Source organism: Amblyomma americanum, chromosome 3 (genome assembly GCF_052857255.1).
Source record: "Amblyomma americanum isolate KBUSLIRL-KWMA chromosome 3, ASM5285725v1, whole genome shotgun sequence".
Taxonomy (NCBI): Eukaryota; Metazoa; Arthropoda; class Arachnida; order Ixodida; family Ixodidae; genus Amblyomma; species Amblyomma americanum.
Genome location: NC_135499.1, coordinates 108,806,407 through 108,821,634, shown reverse-complemented (window position 1 = coordinate 108,821,634; position 15,228 = coordinate 108,806,407). Strand labels below are relative to the sequence as shown.

The 15,228-nt window shown below is 49.0% G+C and overlaps 1 protein-coding gene across 1 annotated transcript; it reads right to left on the bottom strand.

The window, feature by feature from the left end:
* Positions 1-395: 395 nt before the first annotated feature.
* On the bottom strand, positions 396-13,672 carry LOC144123221 (uncharacterized). The gene is made up of 3 exons (XM_077656093.1): positions 13,595-13,672; positions 4,871-5,096; positions 396-571 (listed from the first exon to the last, which is right to left on the bottom strand). Exons 1-3 carry the CDS (start codon positions 13,658-13,660, stop codon positions 459-461), a joined length of 405 nt encoding a protein of 134 aa, XP_077512219.1. The 5' UTR covers positions 13,661-13,672; the 3' UTR covers positions 396-458.
* Between the last annotated feature and the right edge of the window lie 1,556 nt (positions 13,673-15,228).

Below are 15,228 nucleotides of genomic sequence, written 5' to 3'. Positions count from 1 at the left end.
GCAGCAAATGGGTTGATTATGTAATTTTTCGAGGGTTGTTCGTTGTATTATTCTAAATCGGTTCTCGATGAAGTGCATTTTGCGAACGCATGGTGACAGAATCAGCGAGTGCTCGCGAGCAAACCACTCATGCCGTCACTTCAGTGTCATAACTTCTGCTACACAGTGGGAGGTGCAAGGTTCCGGCATCCTTTCACAGCTCCTCTACGGACGGGCCTAAACTACAAAAATAGCGTCTATTCCTACTGCACTTCACTTGGATTTGTAAAATAAAAAAAAAACGAACGGTCGGCAGTCACCAAGAAGTTTGCACAACGCCATGGCGTTGCTTTTTCTTATCATAGACTATGACGTAAAATTTCGTTCTCATAGCACAAAAAAGCCCAACCCAATTTAAGAACACAGTCATCAGTCGCCTTTTCAGTATAACGTAGCTTCTAAACAGCAAGTGTAGCCGCTCACTTTCCAATGTTTGACTCCTTGTAGTTCTTCCCAATTGCAGCGCTACGTAGTGGCCGCCCGCTTGTAGACCGTGCGACCCTCTCTCCATCCGCCGCTGAAGAGGCCACAGCTGCAAAAATAAACACACACACACAGCTGTATTTACTGAGTGAGTCAGAAAGTAAAATTTGCTCTATAATTTGAAAGGGTTTTTATGGACCATAATCTAAATTTGGTTTCTTATATTGGTTAGTACAATCAATTATACATAAATAGAAGAAGCGCCTCAGAAGCACAGCAGTTTTTGTTTTCGTTTCATTAACTGATATACGTACATGTGGGTGAGGTTTTGGTGGCACACCCTAGAGCGAAATACAATTACACAGCAGCTGAAATCACTGGTCCACCATTATGTTGACATATGAACTCCACCCGCACAACGACGTAATTTGTGCACCCCTAGTCTTGTTGCCACCACGTAGGACCGACGGTTAGGCTTATTTACAAGTGTGAATTATGGGACAGTAAGGCTTAGAGCACATCCGATATATCCGCTCCCCATTTTCGGCTTGCTTCTAATGCAGGAATCAAAAACTTACAAAGCAAGTGAATAAAGCAGCGCAGTTTCGCACATTTCGCCATTCATCTTTGGATAGCGTAACTGAGGACGCAGTTCTACGTTGCAGAATCATGTTGCGAGAGCGGTTGTATGCAGCTGAACCACGCTACAAACGGCAGCAGATACCCTTGCTAAACTAACGTCAGGAATCGGACCACCGTGCTGGCCAGAATAATCAGAATTTCTCGTCATACGTCCTAAGGTACCGAATTACCAAACCCCCATAGAAATACGAATTCAGGGCAGACAGGTACCCCAGGTCCATAAAATACGCATTCTAGGACAGTACTTTACACAGGATGGAAAAACGGTGGCACTATTAAGCGACTGAAAAAGGCCATCGCAGCCACCACGCAACTCATTAAAAGGATGGGTGTACGCGCACATGGGCTGAGAGAGGCGGACACCCTTCGCGTAGTGCACGCCTATGCCCTCAACCGAATTTTTTATGCTACGCCACGCCATACCTGAAACTGACAACTAGTGAGGTCCAGCAAACAGACTGCTTGATTCGGCAAGCAACAAATGTAGCACTTAAATTTACAAAAAAACACTAGAAACGAAAAAATGCTCGAACTCGGAGACCATAACACCGCACATAAACTTCGCGGGTCAGCTTACAAGCACATTATAATAGACTGTGCGTCTACAATCGTCGGCGTCTTCAATGTCAATTTTAATGATTCACCCCGACTAGACGAGTTTTCGTACAGCTCTCGGTTTATAATAGACTATCTGCTACAGCTACCGGACGACGCATACTCAGTCAGCTAGGCATCACTATCCCGGTAAACAACCCATCAATAAGAACTCTCCCCACCCACATTCACACTTTAATATATGCCACACCATTACCTAGGAGCATGAACCCCCACCATGACCAAGGTCGCATGAAGGCGCGCGCGGCAGAGCTGTTCAAATGATACGGGGATGAGCCGGATGCTATTTGGGCGGATGCCGCCTGCGATGAGCACGGAGCCACTGCGGTTGTCCACAACCCACACATAACACCCCTAACTTTCGAGCTTCCTTCAGGCACCACCTCTGAGGAAGCCGAGGACACCGCTATAGCCATTGCTCTGGCATACACATAAGCCCGTTACAATATTAGTGACTCAAAAACCGTCATTCTAAATTTTTGGCGTGGGCAGGGTTCATCCCACCGAGCAATACCTGCTGCACATGCCCACCCGCCACATCTTCCGACGCGCTGAGCTCATCTCCGTACCTGCGCACCCGGGAAATCTCGGCAACTAGGCTGCCGACTTCTTAGCCTGAAGGTCTAGAAACCGGCCACAGGCGGACATAGCAGGGGATTTCTCGAAGGAGCTTATGCACTCCTTTGCTGATGTCACCGCAAAATCCCGCGCTGAGCGCCTAATCTACCCGCCACTCCACCCATCCCTCACTGCCAGAGAAATGTCAGTTTGGCGTCGCCTGCAGGCGCGAACGTTGCCTACACCAGCCAATCCTTCTAAATTTGTGCCGGTACCCCCATATGCATTTTGTGCTCCCACCCAAGGCCACTCTTACCCACATACTCTTATCATGCCCGGCCTCCCCTGGCCTCACCGGTCCGGTGCATCTCCGAACCTGGGAGGACAGGGAGACCTCACTACGGTCCGCGTACCTCGCCATGCAGAAGATCGTGATCAGCCGGGCCGCATACGTCATGCACCAACACCACATGAACGTCTAGACTTTCAGTGGGTTCATGCGGAGACCCAGGAGGCCTGCGGGCCTCGGATTCTCTTGTTGAATAAAGTTTCCGTCCGTCCGTCCATCCGTCCGTCCCTTTTAACGCGATAGCGTTAAGGAGCTCGTGTCGCAGAAAAACCGGTGTCGGCGTCGGCGCCGTTGGCCGTGAGCGAAAAATCCTCCTCCTCGCAATGTACCCCACTGCCCCAAAAGATAGCGCTCGACGGCAGCGCCTCCCGCTCGTCTATTTCGGGCGCGGTGGGGCGGCACGCAATAATCACGCGGTGAGCGGCGAACAATGCAGTGCGCATCCAAAGCGCGTTCACCACGAAGCTTGCGGCTTGCTGCCCGTTCGTTCGGCGCGGAAGCCATGCAGGCGTTCGGGGCATCGGGTTTGTCGAGAACGATGTGTCGACGAACTACGACTGCAACTTGTGTCCCGCGCGTTTCGGCAAGAGGCCTGGCAGCGCTTCTACGTGGTTTGCCGCTCTGCGCGTCCGTTTCACCGTACCTAGCAAAGCAGTACGGTGAAGGCGTCGCGCCGAGCGGGCGATGGCATTCCGTGGACTCCCTGGCAGTGCTGCAACGCGCTGTCGCGTTCCACTCTTAAAGGCGGAGCTTGAGCGTCCTCCAATTTTTTCTCCTTGGTTTCCATTCTTCTTCCCTTCTCTGAAAGCGGGATCCTGGCGTCCTTCCAGAGCGGGATAGTTAAAATACTTCCTTTTTTAACTTTCTCGTCACAAAGGGGACTACGGGACTGATCCTGGCGCCTTTCCAGAGCGGGATAGTTAAAGTACTTTCCTTTTTAACTTTCTCGTCACAAAGGAGACTACGCGGCAGTTACGGCGAACTTTGCGTGACAATGTCCCCATCACACTTCAAAAGCTCATCCGCTCCAAAACTTGCTTTTTCGCCCACCGCCTTACACGGTTTTGTATGACTAATAAGCAGCATAACAGTAACTTTGGCAAAGCTCTTCGGCATTTCTAATTCTGCCACTATTCCTTTTGACGAAACCCACCTTTTGGATGCGAACATAACAAATGACCCGCCAGGTAGCAGCACGTATTTCAAGTGGAATTGAAGACGGCGGCGAAGGCCACGTGACTGGATGAGCGAGCAGGCATACCTTGTGACAGGCACTCCCATCCTTCATATTGCTGTCGTTGGTTGATCATCGGGCGTGTGCAGAAGTTTCGCGTCCAACACTGCCCCTGTCACGCTATTACCGCACATATTCTACTTTAAACGCTTCGCCCAACAGGCGCGCGCCCCCCCCCCCCCCCCCCCCCCCACACACACACACACACACACACACACACACACACACACACACACACACACACACACACACACACACACACACACACACACACACACACACACACACACACACACACACACACACACACACACACACACACACACACACACACACACACACACACACACACACACACACACACACACACACACACACACACACACACACACACACACACACACACACACACACACACACACACACACACACACACACACACACACACACACACACACACACACACACACACACACACACACACACACACACACACACACACACACACACACACACACACACACACACACACACACACACACACACACACACACACACACACACACACACACACACACACACACACACACACACACACACACACACACACACACACACACACACACACACACACACACACACACACACACACACACACACACACACACACACACACACACACACACACACACACACACACACACACACACACACACACACACACACACACACACACACACACACACACACACACACACACACACACACACACACACACACACACACACACACACACACACACACACACACACACACACACACACACACACACACACACACACACACACACACACACACACACATCAACTGACCTTCAGCCTGCATGGGCATGATTAGTCGGCGTTAAAATTAGAGTCGCATCTTGATATTTTTTGAAGGTCGACATTTCTTTGGAGGAGATCACGGGCGCTATGAGACGCTGAGAAGGCCTTAAGAAGGTGCATACTCACAAGATGCGGTACCATCCTCGGAAGTTTCTCGACTAGCTCTGCGGCGGCGAGATGTCTTGGCTCTCTGGCGTTTCGTTGGCCGCGAGTTGCCTCGGTCTACACTGGGCACTGGTTCGATGGTGGCAGCTGGATGAGTCGAAGGCCCCATGCCGCCGAGTCCAGTCACAGCCGCCGGCTCATTCTCTTTGCCTCGCGCATAGCTTGCTTGGCTCCCCTTCTCAGCGTCCTGCATAAAAGCAGAAAGCACATTCTGAAGCTGAAGCAGGAGCTGTGACAGCGCGAGTGCACGAAACGAAGGCGTCTGGAGGCCTCTTAGTTTCAGACGTCGCACCTGTAGCAGTGTGGTCTCACGAATAAAGAGCGCTCACCAGCAACGCCAACCGCGAGCCATCAATGTGGACGCACTAGCGCAGTCTATTGCTCAAGGAATGTTAACATTATTAGCCTATACGCAGATATAATGCTACTGTCAAAGGTACCGCTGGATAAAAGAAACATGGGAGAAATCAGCTGCCGTCAAGTTTGATTTGTTCACATATTCATAAAAGGCATTGATGAGCTAATACACTAGAAATCGACAAAATACGATTCGTTACTTTAATAATGTGTCGTTCGACAGAGATAGCCCTTACGACGATGAAAAGCCAATCAATTCTTTCTCACTAAATACTGATTTTTTAAAAGCATTCCAACCCCTCAATCCTAATATTCTTACAAAGTTACAGAACTACTGCGTCTGTGGAGCAGAGCTACTGGAATGATATCTAGCTCGGCTATAGAATACAGTACGCCGATATCGGTGGCGCTAGACCTCCTGAACAAGTCGTCGTCACCAATATGCCGCAAATAAGCATTCCAGGCCCATTTTTATTCCTAGTCGATGTCACCGATATATTGTACTGCGTACAAGGGGCGTAGTTTGTTCCATACGCTGATGGCAGGTACTTCCAAAACCCGGGAAGCAACCGCAGCTGGAAAACCTCCGGCCTATATCACTCACGTCATGTGTCGGAAAGTTAATGGAACACATCATTCAGACCAGAATTTCAAATTATATGGAGGAAACAGAGAAATGGCCAGACGAGATGTTTGGCTTCAGGCCCCATCTAAGCACACAGGACGTCATGCTGCGGCTGCAGCACGACATAATTCATTCCAGAACCAAAGACGCCAAAGTCATTATGGGACTAGACCTAAAAAAGGCCTTCGACAACGTCAAGCACGAAGCCATTCTGGAGGGGCTCCAGCAGGCAGGAATAGGGCTAAAAACCTATCGTTATATTCGAATTTTTTAACTGGACCACACGCCGGTTATAACTTTCCAGGAAATACAATCCGGCGTGATCAGGCTAGGTAACAGGGGGACACCTCAGGGATCGGTACTGTCACCCACTCTTTTCAATATGGCCATGAGAGGGCTCCCGAAGGAATTGCGAAAAATTGGGAACTACATCTTAAACTACAGCCTGTACGCGGACGACATCAAACTCTGGATCAACAGAGGGAGCGACGCAGAGATCAATCAAACGCTGCAGGCGGCAGCAGACGTCATCTCAAAGTACGCGGAGGACAGAGGACTTAAATGTTCGCCTGAAAAATCAGAAATCTTCGTGTATAATGACAAGGCACTCAGGAACAAACCTCCCTCTGACCCACAGGTGTACGTGGAAGGAAGGGAAATACCAAAGGTAGAGACAATAGGAATATTGGACCTCCACTTACAAACACATGGGAGGAACACGATCACAATTTACAAATTAGAAAACCACGCGACCCAGACAATAAACCTCATCAGGAGGGTCTCACGTAAAGGAGGCGGCCTCAAGGAAAAAAACCTCCTAAGATTGGTACAGGCCTTCATCATTAGTAGATTGGGCTACGCCACGCCATATCTGAACCTAAAGGCAGATGAGGGGAGCAAGATAGACGCGCTCATCAGGAAATGCGTAAAAAAGGCCGTTCGGCTCCCAATCTGTACATCGACGGAGCAGCTACTGGCCCTAGGACTGCATAATACGATTGCAGAAATCGCGGAAGCGGTTAAATCCTCGCAACTTGAAAGACTCAGCACGACGCGAGTGGGAAGAGCTACGCTAAGTAATCTTGGAATGGCCACAGACAGGGGGCAAAAGGAAAGGGCGACATTGACAGGGAAATCAGGGCGCATCTAAGAATCCCTCCCCTACCCAAGAATATGCATCCTGAGTTTAATAAGGAAAGGAGACAGAAAAGGGCGGAAGCGATAGAAAGAATATATCGGGGTAAACCCCGAAATGAAGTCGCCTACGTAGATGCGGCAGGGGACAGACACAGTCGATACATGACCATAGTGGCGGTAGATGGGAGGGCACCCTCATCACGGCGGCCACCATACTAGGGAAAGAAACCGAGATAACGGAGGAAGCCGCGATAGCGATCGCTTGCGCTGGCACCAAAGCTAGATATATTATTAGCGACAGTAAGACTGCAATCCAAAATTTCAGCAGAGGAGGGTAAACCTCCTCACCACCAAAATTTTAACACAAGGAGTGATTGATAGGACGATCAACATCATCTGGACCCCGGCGCACGAATCTGTCAGCGGTAACGAGGCGGCCCACAGTGCAGCTCGAGATCTCTACCTCCGTGCTGTACAGGATGGGTCGGATCAGGCCGAACATGATAGAGAAGGGCGATTAATCTCGTATCAAGAGATTACAGAACACTACAAGCAATGCCGGAGGTGTTTTCCCCCACCAAACACGGCGTTAAATAGGAGTCAGGCGACGGCGTGGAGACGACTGCAGACTGTAGTATACCCAAACTCAGTACTAAACAAACATATCCGATCGGACTGCGAGGACGATAAATGTAAAAAGTGTGGACCGAGAGGAACCCTCGACCATATACTTTGGGAGTGCGCTTACTCCCCAGGCAGGGCGCAAAACATTAGCAGTAGGGAAGCCTGGGAAACCTTGTTGCGGAGCTCGGACCCTGAGCTCCAAGTCACCGCCGTCCAACTGGCAGAAGAGGCCGCCGGCGAAACCAACCCGGCCAGCATCGAATGCGACCATCCCGTGCGGCTGGGCCGCTCCTAAGTCCTGTCCCCTGTAAAGGGGGGTGAGACAGAGCGGCCCAGGCGGTGTGGTCTTTCTCTGTTGGACAATAAAAGTTTTCAACAACAAAAACAACATCTCTAATGGGAACAAATAAACTGTAAATGTCCCGAAGCCATAGATGGGCTATGAGGGATGCCGTAGTGGGGAGCTCTGTATTAGACTACCTGGGGTTGACATCGCTTTGCACACTGGCGTTTCTTCTATTTAGCCTCCATCCAAATGCAGCCGTGGTGGCCAGGATGGAACCTCCGAGCGACTTTGGGATAAGCAACCTAAACCGTTGAGCCACCGCGGTGGACCGACTGAGGTTTTACAGGGTGCATCAAAACTTCTCAGGCAAAAGAGTCCACTTTGAAGCAGTATACCGTTGGGCGTAAGACACCTACTAAACACTTAAAGTTTTCAGAGTAGAATTCACCCGTGTCCTGGGAACTTCTGACGGGTGGTCTATATACTTACACAACGGGCACGCTGCAGTAGTCTCCCTTATACTATGCTGAATTCGCTTTAAAAAATTAGCGATCACTGCAGCTACCCGCATTGGAAGAATGCGAAAGCATTGCCTCCTCCTCGACACTGGTCGCCTATAAGATTTGCCTAAAAAAATTTGGTTAAAAAATTTGGTTTAAAATAAATTAACGAAGAAGATGACACATGCGCTGCGTGGTAAATCTGTAGAAAGAATAGAACACCTCTTACTAAAACGTGATGGTATACATTCCGATGTCGATGCAGGCACAGTGACGCCTCCTGAGGTAATAGGGTTTTGAGATAACAATAGCCATGTAAATAAATCTGCGGTGGAAATTAGCAAAGAATGATTGGAAGATTTCTTTCACAAAAACAGAGAAGTGATAAAGTTAAAAGTATATGAAGACGTATTTAAATTGCGAATTTTATTAAATTACAACAATGTTAAACAAAAGTAAAGGGAAAAAAGCTGAGCATGGCGGCAACTCCCATCACCCCGTTTCAAAGGTGACGCTCCTACGTTCCGTCCTTCCATCCATCCATCCATCCATCCATCCATCCATCCATCCATCCATCCATCCATCCATCCATCCATCCATCCATCCATCCATCCATCCATCCATCCATCCATCCATCCATCCATCCATCCATCCATCCATCCATCCATCCATCCATCCATCCATCCATCCATCCATCCATCCATCCATCCATCCATCCATCCATCCATCCATCCATCCATCCATCCATCCATCCATCCATCCATCCATCCATCCATCCATCCATCCATCCATCCATCCATCCATCCATCCATCCATCCATCCATCCATCCATCCATCCATCCATCCATCCATCCATCCATCCATCCATCCATCCATCCATCCATCCATCCATCCATCCATCCATCCATCCATCCATCCATCCATCCATCCATCCATCCATCCATCCATCCATCCATCCATCCATCCATCCATCCATCCATCCATCCATCCATCCATCCATCCATCCATCCATCCATCCATCCATCCATCCATCCATCCATCCATCCATCCATCCATCCATCCATCCATCCATCCATCCATCCATCCATCCATCCATCCATCCATCCATCCATCCATCCATCCATCCATCCATCCATCCATCCATCCATCCATCCATCCATCCATCCATCCATCCATCCATCCATCCATCCATCCATCCATCCATCCATCCATCCATCCATCCATCCATCCATCCATCCATCCATATCTGCGTTACGTTGTTCGCAGGTCACCCTGTGATTCCTGCGTCCCCGCACGGCCTCACTGCGCCTTAAAGGGACACTGAGGAGAACCCTATCAATTTTTTTTTCGTTAGCAAAATCTGGTAGTTCGGCATTTCATGCCTTTGTTGCCGCTTGTCCGGCAGCGAAAGATACATTTATTTCAAAGAAATTTGGATCTGAAGTTGAAAACGTTTTTCCCGCCGCTCCGATTCAAACTCGAGAACTCTTATGACGACACGGAGAACTCTTATGACGTCACAGGACGGAGTGACGTGAAACGTGACGTAAACGGAGACTCCGTGTATTCTGGCCGCTAGCGGTGCGGTCTAGCAGCTGCCGAAATGAAAGCTACACCCGCCGCACGTTGAAGGCATCTATCGGGGGTCGCTACCGTCGCTCTGTTTACGTTTGCATCGGCGTCTTGCCAGCGTTGCGATGGATCCCGTTCCCGAACCCGACAACGTATTTCTCGCAAAATCTCCGGCCGGCATTTCAGCGACCTCAGCCCCACAGAGCGTGCGATGCTTTTGAGGGAGCACGGTTAGGTTAAGCGCCGGCGGGTCGTTTCTCCCTTCCTCAGTGAGCAGCCGTTGCAGACTAAATATCATAATCCCAGTGCGGGGAGTCGCGAGGCGCCAGGACAAGATCGGCGCGTTGCTACCATCGGTGGCTGTCCGGTGCTTTCGGACCAACGGATTGGGATTCCTTGAAAGGCGCGGTTGCACGGGGCAGCAGGCGGCGTCGAGGCCTGCCACGGTTTCAAGGGCCAAGTTATTTATTTATTTTATTGCCACAAAAAACGGATAGGTGCTCAAGGGCGGTCACGTTTAAAGTGGGCGCCTTGAAACTAAAGCAGACGCACGACGCTTCAACGGCTTCCGCAAGATCCAACGGGTCCACTGGATCGGGCTCTCTTGCCCACTTGCATGTACCTTCAGATGTGTACCGGGAATCGATCAAATTAGCCGAGAGCTCGAAAAGAACAGCTCCGCCCAACTGCCGAAGTTATTTAATTACGTCTCAACGTGAACCTCGCCGCGGAGCCGAATCAGTCTGGCCGGGCCGGCGGCGGCTGGCGCACTCGGCGCGAAATAGAGACATGCTCCAAGTCTCCCCGCCAGTGCGGTCAGAGTGCTCCGAAGCCGCCGAACGCGTCGGCGGTCAAGCGCAGTATAGAGGGTCTCGCTTTGGCATAGGTGACGTCGCCGTGTAGCGCGCGCGCGCGTGTTACGCGGGAGCATAAACGCTTCTTAGCAGAGAATGCGCTTAACCGCTAGCCAACGTATTCGGTAGCGGCATCTATGGGAGCTACTGAAACCCCCCGCCCACTAACTGAATAGAAGAGAATGCTGTGCCGAGGTGCGGAATAGAACCAGGGCCATTGGCGTTTGAGGCGGAGACGCTAACGCTCCGCCACGACGGCTCAAGCAGCAATTATCAATAAAGGCGCATCTATTGAATGCACTCTTCCGATGCAGAAATCTCCGCGCTTTCGCTACGTATATCCTGGCCTAACAGTGCTAAGCCATCTCCAATTTTTCTGAACTGCCTTGTGCCTTGTCTCCCGACCCTAATAAACGATTTCCGTTACTTAGTTTGAAGTTGACCGGCACAGCCGGGAATATTTCGCCGGGTGAGCGTGCGAAGACACAAGTACTGCCTTGTACGATTACCGACCACGGTGCCATCATATATTTTATCGACCGTGGCGATCATCTGCAAGCCTTAACAGGTTCCTTCAAAGGCTAACCAGCACTTGAAGCGGCACTTGGAGTTCCTCTACTGTTCGGCGCTTGTAAATCGAGGTGCGTCAAAAACAAAACCACGGGGCACGCAAAGCTCATAGACGCGAGGCGCTTTAAAAAATCGAAACTCTCCTGGCCGCCTGTGGCACCGCCAAGCATCCGTTTTCTTTGCTTCCAACATTCAGGTTGTCTTTTGCCTTCCTTCCTTGTGTGACAAAAGTGCACAATCGGTTTTAAAACAAAACTTACTTCAATATTGATCTGCGCAACCTACCTTTGTCAGCCTCAGAGATTCGCGAAACCAAGTAGGATGGAAAATTCCTCCAAGGTGGCGTCTCTTGTCCTAGGGCGTCACCACGCTTGTACTTGCGAGATTGGCCTGTGGTGGCGATACCTGTATTTCGGTTCTTGCTATTTTCTACCTTACAAGAGCTTTGTTATCAGTAAGAGCGGCGTTTTCGTGATCAGGACCTGGTATTCTATCGATACAAGCCAACTTCAATTTCTCCAATTTCTCCTCAGTGTCCCTTTAACGAGGCGATCAAGAGGCGCTGCCATCGCGCGCTATCTGTTGGGGCAGTGGTGTACAGTGCGAGGAGGAGGAGAGAGTAGTTTTATTGGGCACCGCCTGATGTCGATACGTGCACGCCAAGCGGATATGAAAGGTAGCGTGAACGTACTTTGTTGCTCGCGTAACTGCGACTTCTGCAATTCCCATGCTCATATTCACTAATATACACGACAGTACATGTCTCTGAAGCACCCTTCTAAGATAACACCGCATTCAGAGGAGGCGCCTTTATTCATTCCAAACCATCGAGCTGGCGTGGCAGAAATAAATTAACACGTTTAGTCCTCTCCATGAGGACTGCCAAACAAAAACGGCGATGCGAGGAAGTTTTTGAATGTTAAGTCGAGAGCACGAAAGGACCTGCAACAGATTTACCAGACAGTGCGTGTGTCATCATCTTCGTTAAATTTCTTTTTGTAGCTGCGCGTTGTAAGACATCCTGACCTGGCTTCAAAGAGTAGTGCACTGCCTCTTCCTTCCTGATCTGCCGTTTCCAGTATCGGTATAGTTCTACACTATGCTTTTCCATTGAATATATCTAATTTTTGCCTTCCGCGTTTTTAAACTATCGTATAATGCTCTTTCTTTCTCCGTCCTCGTGTCAGGCATACTTACTGGTTAGAGGCTTCCTCGTTCTTTGGGTTTAAAAATCTTCCCCCCAATCGAAAGTTCACAGCTAAGGGTTTAGCTAACTTCTGCCAAAGTTCGAAAAATGATAACCAGATCTACGAAGGATTACCTTGCTCAGATTGATAGGCTATTGTCATCGCCAGGTAAGCGTATTTTTAAACTCTCCTAGTTTTGCAATTCAGAGAGGTAAATTAGCCCAGTTTATAATCAATAACTTCAGCGAAAAAATTTCAGTGCAAGATGCAGAGTGTCTCCCTAATTTTTTTTTCGCTTGATATACAGCACGCGAGATTTAAACACGTCCCTGTACGCTCTTGCATAGAGAAAATATGTACCCTCAACCGCGCACTGACTGCAGGAAATCAATTTCACAAAACTGTAATGGATAAACAATCAGCCGGTCATAGCGTCAGTTATGCATGAGCGCGTGGTTGTGTTTTCCTATCACGATCACAATGCTGTCGGATAGACGCTATCATGTTGGAAAGAAATTGTTTGTGCTGGCCTATCTGAATACGTATCACTAGCTCTCATCGCAGAACCACGGCCCGCTGCGTAAACGAAAATACAGGTAATTTAAAATTTTTAATTAGCAAAAATGTGAATTAAATATATATTCACCTGTACAAGACAGCTGTGTGCGTGCTTCAGTAAAACCTTCGTCGACATCATTCACTAAAGTGTTAAGTTGGGTAAGTTGTACTTAGCATGCCATTTTAGGTTACTTCAGCGCAGAAGGGATGGACAGAGAGGTATTTCCCTTAGTCTAGTCCTTTTTTGCGCTATAAGCACTGATAACGACACTCCGTTGATTTCTTGAAGCTTAGCAAAATCTACCTCAAACGAATTGTATATTTCGAGGAGCAGGAGAGACGCAGTAACACGTGGACAGGAAAGACGTCTTTTTTTCTCGCACTACTCTTAAACCCTTGCAACATTGATTCTTACCTGCGGCAAGGCCAGGTTGAACACCTTCTGCTGGCGGCTGTTGGACTTCTCTAACTCGCTGATCATCTTCTTGGAGGCCCCACAGAGCTCGTGCCAAGTTCTTGTTCTTCCAAAGAACAGCGCGCACATTCTTCTTGTACGTCGCTGTTTAAGGAAAGGCGAAATATCAAGCATGTCAGGCTTTTTATTACAACACCACTACCTCACAGGCGAAGCTGAAAAATCCGGGGTATGTGTGCAGCCTGAAGCTTTGACCTTCGACGTAGCGCCAGCAGCGGAGGTCTTGCGCAGCTCCTCCATCAACGCGCGAAACCGGCACTCCACTCCGGCCCCTAATCCCCGGCGCGCGGCTGCTGATAGCGGCTGACGATAAGACCAATCATGCGGTTACCTTTGAAGCGGTGTTGCCTTTTGTGCTTTCGCATGTTTTACCCGAATTACCTACGTTGAAGCCGTACCATTTTTTTATTTTGGGTGTAACCAGATCCCACGCCTAGTCCAGCAAGGTGTGTTCAAATTACATTGAACTTTCGCAATGCGCTACAAAGTTTTCGGCGTGTTTCCCTCTAGATGGGCTGCACTTCGCAGAACAGTAAAGCTTCTGCTAAAGTATCAAACTTTAGGTAATCCCTTTACTTGGAGGTCGCTCCTTTCGTTTTTTATCCACTGGAAACTTCATCCAGAGCTTAGGAAGTAGACGTTGAAAAAGTCCATCTGAGAACAGGCATTTGAGCTAGTCGTTTGAGTGTTCGCCTCGCATGAGGGAAGTGCAGGGTTTGATCCCCAGTGATACAGTGAGTACAAGCTTTCCTCTTACAGTTGTTTTGTTCTTGGATTCTTTAGAGTTAAATACTTGAAAAATGGGTCATTGACATAATCTTGAGTACACTAAACAGGGTAGCAATGACCTTTACCGCATAAGACGAATTTCAGTCCCTCACAGATAGATTTTATGTCAAGGGAGGGTAATGTGACGAAAGGCCGTTTTTTAAGCTTGTGCTACCGATGGGTACGCCAGAGCACTGAAAATCGAACCCCGCATCTCTCGCATGACAAGCGAACTCTGAAATCGCAAGGTCGCGTTCAGCCAAAATTTGACAAGGCGCTCTTGAAGGGAGCCTACGCCCTTCTGCCTTGAAAGAGAAAAGAAACGAATACACAACATAGTTTCAAAGAAAAGATAAAGACGTTGACTCAAAACGCGCAAAACCACGACTTCCGGTAAATGTGCCTCTTCAATAGTGAAGTGCACCTCAGAAATGGCAAAATTTATCACCGCGACTTCTTTAAGTATGCCTGACCTGCTCGAACTTCGCAGTGACATCCATGATCTAGCGACTGAACTTATCGGTAAACAAATATCTTTACTACGTTATTATGAAATTAAAGCAGTACCTCTTGCGCGCTCAGTATTTTAAGCTGTCTGGCAGCACGTTCGGAGCACTGAAAAGCCCAACAGAGATAAAAGGCGGCCACGATCGCCTTTGTTCCAGCTCGAGTAGCAAGGAGCAAAGCCATCGGTTTCACCTCGTGTTGTTCTGTGAGCGCCGGCTAGGTAATGGTAAATACTTAATAGTTTCTCTCTTTCCATGCAAGGCAGCAAGAATCACTACAGGCGAACAATTGAAACCCTG

Bases quoted from the DNA above. Each gene is read 5' to 3' on its own strand.
- LOC144123221 (XM_077656093.1), bottom strand. From the start codon at position 13,660: ATGATCAGCGAGTTAGAGAAGTCCAACAGCCGCCAGCAGAAGGTGTTC. The intron at 5,097-13,594 runs GTAAGAATCAAT...GCTTTTATGCAG, and splicing joins TCAACCTGGCCTTGCCGCAG to GACGCTGAGAAGGGGAGCCA. The intron at 572-4,870 runs GTGAGTATGCAC...TTATTTTTGCAG, and splicing joins CGAGGATGGTACCGCATCTT to CTGTGGCCTCTTCAGCGGCG.